The 7667-nt window shown below is 37.9% G+C and overlaps 1 protein-coding gene across 2 annotated transcripts; it reads left to right on the plus strand.

The window, feature by feature from the left end:
• Positions 1-1764: 1764 nt before the first annotated feature.
• faim2b (Fas apoptotic inhibitory molecule 2b) lies at positions 1765-6471 on the plus strand. Of its 2 annotated transcripts, none has more exons than XM_032513402.1 (12): positions 1765-2018; positions 2638-2686; positions 2975-3042; positions 3126-3190; positions 3687-3740; positions 3842-3892; positions 3996-4035; positions 4137-4174; positions 4273-4360; positions 4463-4558; positions 4800-4853; positions 4963-6471. In XM_032513402.1, exons 1-12 carry the CDS (start codon positions 2004-2006, stop codon positions 5110-5112), a joined length of 768 nt encoding a protein of 255 aa, XP_032369293.1. In that variant the 5' UTR covers positions 1765-2003; the 3' UTR covers positions 5113-6471. The 2 variants fall into 2 exon arrangements, with proteins under 2 accessions (XP_032369293.1, XP_032369295.1); XM_032513404.1 differs by having other exon boundaries at positions 1816-2018; positions 2641-2686.
• Positions 6472-7667: the final 1196 nt, after the last annotated feature.

Genomic DNA, 7667 nt, shown 5'->3' on the forward strand with positions numbered 1-7667 from the left:
CCAAGGAGCACATTTTGCTCCCAAATTGAAAAATGTAGGATTGATGTATACGTAGGATTGACTTTTTTTGATAAAAGGAGCACGACGGAGGACACAGACAGTGGTCAGCACAACAGGACTGATAGAGGCTGTCGGAACACTGGGAAGGACACAGAGCACAGGACACAGAGCACAGGACACAGAGCACAGGACACAGAGCACAGGACACAGAGCACAGGACACAGAGAACAAGGGCACAATGGGGCGGACAGAACGGAGCAGACAGAGAGACGGACGTCCCCGGTCTGGAGGAGGTCCGAGAATACACAGAGGAAAACGCATTGCTAATAAACAAGCTAGTCAAGAAGAAATGTCCAGTCAGCCACTTGCCAGATGGTGAGACAAGCTGAATGAAGAACAGCAGCAAGGTCTGTTTAATATTTTTCCCCTCACATTCTATAGTGTTACATGTGGAACTAGACTGAACCCAAATGGAGACAACCAGGAGACAGAAATTACAGTTTAACAGCTTTATTCCAATGTCCAAGTGGGGAATGCAACAGGGAAAAGCCGAGTCCAAATCCGATGGGAATCCGGGGTGCAGAGTGTGTGTGGTACCGTTTGAGGTCTGTGTCCAAAAATCCAGAGATCCAGTGTGGAGAGCAGGAGTGGAGGATAGCAGGAGTGAAGTGGCAGCAGGAGTCAGGTTCACGGAACTGTGGCAGACAAAGAATAATCAGGACAAACAAATATCACAAAACTGGTACAAACAGGTAGCGTCAGCAGCAAGACTAACGTGGTCATCTTGACTATGATCTGACAAAGAGTGTCATCATCATTTTGGTATGGCTTACTGTATTCCTGTTTATCTGAGTGAATAGATGAAAATACTGGCATTGTGGTTTTGATTTTTTTTTTCCCAGAATAAAGAAAATATGGTAAAGGACCTCTTATACTATACTGTACCGGTAATACAGTCTTACCACATCCAGCATGACCTTACTTTACAATCTATACGGAAACTAAATGCTTTAGGAAATACCACATCACGCGGTAAAATCAATATCAGTAAAAGTAGGTGCGTGCCTTACGGTAAATCTCAGTATTACTGTGTTCTAAAGGCGTACATTGTTCCATAATGTTCTTAACTTCAATCTCATTAGTCTGATGCGTCTGTTACAAAACCAGTCTCTTACACAAAAACATGATGTCATACAGTAAGCTGTTGTTGCTAAAAAATAAAGAAGACACAAGAAGTTATCTAGTAAGTCATACATCATAAGCGCTCTCTTGATAATGATGTATATTAATGTTGTCAGTCAACATAATTAGTGTCTGTAAACAAATTCATATGTGCAGGGTTTTTGGTTATGTTTCAATCTATTTCTTACACAATGTAAACACGCAAATGTATATCAAACTGTACGTCTGTGGCTATAAAGTGAAGCAAAACAGTTGTGTCATTCAATTTAATTTAATTTATAGTGTCAAAATCATAACACAAGTGATCGCAGGACACTTGACAGATAGAGGTCTAGACCACTATCTATGTAATGCATATGTAATTCTGAAAAGTCCTTTGAGGCTTTCCGGCGAGCAATACTATAGGATGATTAACTGTCCCGGAACACTGGGGAGAAGATTTGTGCCAACAACGAGAGACGTAAACGACACCCCTGTTTAGCAACAGCAGTGGTACGGCCTGCCTTCATCTCAGGGTTTGGACTACCTGGACATTTTTAGAGCGACCTCATTAGGCCGAGGAGAGGGGTGGCATGGGATCAGGGTTAGAGAGAGATTAACCACCGAGGTCTATAAAGCTTTAGTGTAATCCGCACACTGGAGACACATTCAGTGCAACAACTGTCATACAAACAACACATTTTTGCTTGTAACTCGTAGTGTTTTGGACCACATAAACCCCACTAAACGAGAGAAGAAAAACAAGAAAAATATTGTACCTGTGACTTCAGAATAGTCATCCTCATCATCAGCAAATCAAAGGTGAAAAAAGGGAGCAAATCATGAAGAAGGGAAAGGTACGTTTTAACTTTCCTGCCTTACAGTTACACTACAGCTTTGTAATACATTGTATAGTGATTGTATAAAGATCAATGCCATTTTAATGTATTATTTTTGTAATTTGAGCTGCAGTATATACTAATATTCTCCAGAAATGTGGCCAAGAAAAAACTCATTGAGAGGCACAAAGTATAAAGTCATGGCTTTGAGTAAGGGCTGTAGAGACATGGCTCCTCTGTTTATGATATCCATTTGGTTTAATGTCAACCAAAATTCAACCACATAATGTGTGTAAAAGAGCTCATTTAATGAACTTTCTCTGTATTTCAACTATAGTGTTATTTATGCTGGCTACAAAAAGAAGAAGGCCCATCAGAACTATCCTTTCTAATCCTGTGACCTAATCAAACATGGAGGCTGTTATGTTGACAAATCTGTTGTGGAAAACTGTCTGCAGGCAGCTTTAACAGTAACGTTGAATGTGTCATAGGCTTAAACACAGTCAAATAATAGATGAAAGCTAAATTAGGACTGGGCTGGTTTGTGTGTTTGAGAGTATTTTTTACTGCATAGGGAACGTATATGTTATGCTCTTTAGGCATCTGAATGACCCTACAAACGGTGTTTCTATCCCAGCAGGTGGGTGATGACAATGAGCCCCCCAGTTATCAGGAGGTAACTGCAGGTAAAAACTCGTACTTTGTGGGCTAACATATTCCATATTTTACAAATGTTCATACGCTGGCTATTATGTAGACATACAGTGTATAGTTGTTTGATTCAAAGTAGGCATATTTTTCTTAAGATTACATTTTTTATTTCATTACAATTTGTTATCTTGATTATTAATTAAAATTAGAAATTAGTGGCTACATTTGTTTGAATAATACTGCAGTGTCATTTTATGACTACATGTGCGATTGATCCTCAGTTTGTACACAGAGAAATCCTCACACGTCTCCTCTTTCTTCAGGCTATGGGGAGATGGAGGCCCAGTTCGCCTGGGACGACAAGACCATCAGACGGACCTTCATCAGGAAGGTACAAATGCGTTATGTGAAACAAGTGAACCAATATCATAGTTGCTCTTACACTGCTCTGACACTATGCATGTCTTCCTGCAGGTCTACGCCATTCTCATGGTCCAGCTGTTCGTGACAGTGGCAATTGTTGCTCTCTTCTCATTTTGGTAACAACTCTTTTAGTGACTCTAAAGCAGGGGTGTCCACACATTTTTTTTTAAAGAGTGCCAGATTTGATAATGTGAAGATGCCCGGGGGCCAATGGTCCCTTCTGACTTATTTTTAACAATAAAAGTTACATACGAATGCACTGATATATAACAATTTATATTTTCATTGTTACAAACTCAGGCGTAAACAAAACTAAAAACCAAAAAGTCTGCCTTACTTTTACATCTGTAGTCAGATAACCGAACACACTGTATGGAATACCTTAAACTTGAAGTTGATCAAATTCTAAAGCATGTTTTAAACATGACTAATTATGCGTAATGCATGGTTTGTTAACTTTTAAGTTTACAACATATAACTCCTGGTCTTGTCTTTCACAAACCAAGGCTACGGGCCGTATTAAATCTGGCCAGACTTTGGACACGCTTGCTCCAACGTTTTACCACTTTGACTAAAACATGAATTGAATCAATTTAATGTTTGTCTCTACAGCGCACCTGTAAGGTTTTATATCCAGACTCATCCAGGCTTGTACATGACATCTTAGTAAGTGAAAACACACCATAACTCACATTATAGTATTAGTAGTATATAGCATTTATTTACCTAGTTTTGTATCATCATTTTCCCTTCTCTTTTTTGGACAGTCTCATGTTCTTAGCCACCTACATCGCACTGTCCTGCTGTGGAGAGCTGAGGTAGTGTTTATTTGTAAAATAACAACACAAAAATTAAGTGCATATTTAATGCTGAGTAGATATAGTACATTTGTGAATTTATGTTTCTTTCTGATTTAAACAGGAGGCAGTTTCCTTGGAATATCATTTTGTTAGTTCTCTTTGTGAGTATTCCCCAGCATTACAAAAAAATACAAAATGCCCTTTACTCACACACTCAACTTATACTCTAACTGTGGTCATATTTCTTTATTTTTACCCTCAGACTTTGAGCATGGCCTTCATGATGGGATTTGTGTCAAGGTAAATATGTATTGTGATGGAGTTGTGTGTTTATGTGGGTGTCTTATTTCAACTCATCCAAACCTTTCCGGAGTAAAATACTTCTTCTTCTCCTCCAGCTTTTACAACACCAAATCAGTGGTTCTGTGTCTGGGAATCACATCTCTGGTGTGTCTTTCTGTCACCATCTTCAGCTTCCAAAGCAAGGTGAGAAGAAATGGCTAAAACTAATACTCCTGCTTGGAAAGAACCAAACAATATATCATAAACATAAATCCATCATCCCTTTATTGCTCTCACCTGTTGCAGATTGACGTCACATCCTTTCAGGGCGTTCTGTTTTCTATGTGCATGGTCATGCTACTCTGTGCCATCACCTTGTCCATTGTCGTCCCTTTTGGATATGTAAGTCCACGCACAACTTTCTAGAAGAAGTCTAAAATAGCTGTGATTAATGAGCTGTGAGTTAAACACCAGTGAGTTAATGCCGCAGGTGCTGCCGGCTGTATTTGGCTGTGCGTTAACAAGAAAGGATTAGACTCAAAGATAATCTACCAAAGCAGTGCACTGTTTTATTTCTTCTTAAATTAGCATCCTGCTGTCCTTCTTAACAGTATTTTCTAAAGCTTTTTATCTTGCATCACAGGTTCCCTGGTTACATGCCCTTTATGCTGTGGGAGGAGCCATTCTCTTCACTCTGGTGAGAATCAGATCATGAAAAGCTCAATATTGTCCAGCTAAAGTTAGCTTTTTTTTAACTCATTTACTGCCATTTGTTTCTTATCCATCTGTCTCTCTTTCTGCCACAGTTCCTGGCATTTGACACCCAGATGCTATTGGGAAACAAGCGCTACTCCATAAGTCCAGAGGAATATATTTTTGCCACCCTCAGCCTCTACCTGGACATCATCTACTTGTTCAGCTTCCTGTTACAGATCGTGGGAGGAGGCCGCGAGTAAAGCATTTCTCTGATACTGTACATCTGTCTCTCAGCTTAACTCTTAGCAAACTCAACAACCAACTTGGATTTATTACCCTCATGAACAAGATGACATCAGGGCAATACAGTTTTTCATGAATCACTATTTTGAAGGTTTTTACCGCTTGTGTAATCTTGTCCATACAATCCTGCCCTGACATAGCTTACTGTAGTCGTTCACTCCTTCTGGACATCTCAGTGTACTGTATGTGTTTTTGTATCACTTTTGGTTCTGCTGTTACCCCACCATCCAACAGTGTGTGTTAAAACAGTCAATATGCTTCTAAGAGGACAACACACCAAAAACTTAAGTATGATCAGTTTATCCATCATTGAGCCAAAAAGGAAGAAAATCTGCACTTTTAGGTTGAGGTTGCATTAATAAGTGACTGTTTCACAAGCTATGCACAGTAGTTACAGTTTGTTTTATACTTGTTTTTAATCCACATTATCATAAATGGCACGTTTGATGTTTTACTATGTGTATGATATTTTCAGCACAGCTTGAGCGTGGATGTTATTTGGGGAAAATACTGTTTGAGTGAAACCTGAACTTGTGGAATTCAACTAACTTCCAAGTGTTTTAAAACAAAGATGCAACACCAACCACAAAAGGGAAATGTGTTTGTAGCATCATACATATTTTAACAGCATGCTTTAGTGATTAGACATCAGTTGCAATTTCTATTGTAACTTTAATGTGGCCTTTGGGATGCGATAGAAAAATGATTTCATGTAAACAAGTTGATGATCAGAACATCAGCATTAGAAATGTTTATGTTTATGATGGTGATTATTATAATAAAGTAGTAAGGCATTTAATAATTTCTTCCCAGCAGTTACATTCCAATTTGTCCTTACAGGACAACTTTGTGACACAGATAACAATTGGTTAGGTATTTGCGTGGTTACCATTGAGTGTAAACATTAGATACATAAAAACACAGTTCAACCAATCATTGAAACAAGGCTTTTATTAAAAAAGAAAAGAAAAATTGACATAATCAAATTCAAAGAGAAAACCAAGACAGAAGGAAAACCTTATCTCAATCAATAAAAAAACACAAGTTACAGACAATTTAGCAACTCTGGCACAGGAAGACAAAAGTAGCCAAGTGGCTTTGCAAAATAACCAAATATCAAAACCTATTTCCTCTTAACAAAACTGTACAAAATGAGTTCTTGTATAAATAAGAAAACTGTTCACAAGCAGAGAGTGAGATGAGCCCGTCAGATTTTCAAAATGGGATTCACACAAACTTGGTTCATACAGTGTAGAGCAACAAGTTTTAATATTTCATGTTCAAAAATGTCACTCTAAGACAACATTTCTGAGTTTTAATCATGTAAAATATAACTATTTGAACTGCACATTTATAAAACAATAGTAAAAAATAATTATCTGTATATTACTATCGTAAAGTTACTGAAATTGAACAAATGAGGGATACTCTGTATTAACCAAATTAAAAGGGGACATCTTGAAAATCCAGACTGGGCAACATCTAACATCCTGTTTGGAAATCCTGTTTTAGCAGCAAAACATTTTGAAGCTATGAAATAGGCCATCTAATCTACATTAGGATGGACGAAAAGAGCATTTTCAAATTGGTGTGGACTCAAAACAATAAGTGCAAGGAGATTTTTTTTCTTCAAATGTTGTGTAGTGTCTATAGAACACACTGTTGTGCGTATTTCTACAGCTTAAATGTAACTTAGGTTTCTATCCTTTTAATGGTGCACATTCATTTTGGAGCATCATCACTTCCTGTAATATTATCTCTACTGACAAGTTTGTGTAAAAATAAAATAAAAAAATAAACACTGTATTGTAACAAGTGGTTATTTCATAGTTTCAAAATTCCTGTTTTTGTATTAAAAGTGATGGCTAATACATGGAATATCATTTATCTGAACATATAAACAATATCCATGACATTTTCCTTCATGGTGCACTGAATCTGACAAACTTGCTAGTCACTGTGTTATCTGGACAGGTTATAAATCAATTAAAAAAAACAACAACAAAGAAACACACACAAGAAGAAACAAACAAAATGGTGTACAGAGGAAGTGGGAAAAAAGACTATTTACAAAATTAGCTCTTGTGTCGAAAAAAACCTCCCACCATCAGAAAAGCTCTGGATTTCTCCTGGGTTTCTGCTGCGGCCAATAAAGTTCATAATGAGTCTGTTTAAATATGCACCAACACTTCATTACGTACACTGAGGGAAACTCAGCTTAACTAACACACGTCAACAAAACCACATCATTTACATGTAAGTCCTCAAAAAGCCTTAAACTGGGCCTTAAACATAATGTGGAATATTGTGTGCACGTCACCACCCTTATTGCAATCTGCATCTGTCAGAAGCAGAAAAAGGGCCTTTTATCCAGCTACACACGACACATGATCGTCTATGAAGGAGAGCTCTGTCACAGAGAGCTAAAAGATGGGTGGCTGCAACATCTTTGGTTGTGGAAATAAACAACAGAAACACACAGCGAACAAGTGTTCATGTGAAGAAAAAAAGG

This window comes from Etheostoma spectabile, chromosome 4 (assembly GCF_008692095.1).
Source record: "Etheostoma spectabile isolate EspeVRDwgs_2016 chromosome 4, UIUC_Espe_1.0, whole genome shotgun sequence".
In the NCBI taxonomy this organism is placed as follows: Eukaryota; Metazoa; Chordata; class Actinopteri; order Perciformes; family Percidae; genus Etheostoma; species Etheostoma spectabile.

Coding starts and splice junctions, on each gene's coding strand:
- faim2b (XM_032513402.1), top strand. Junction 4,175..4,272: donor ATGATGGGATTTGTGTCAAG/GTAAATATGTAT, acceptor CTTCTCCTCCAG/CTTTTACAACACCAAATCAG. Junction 4,854..4,962: donor GAGCCATTCTCTTCACTCTG/GTGAGAATCAGA, acceptor TTTCTGCCACAG/TTCCTGGCATTTGACACCCA.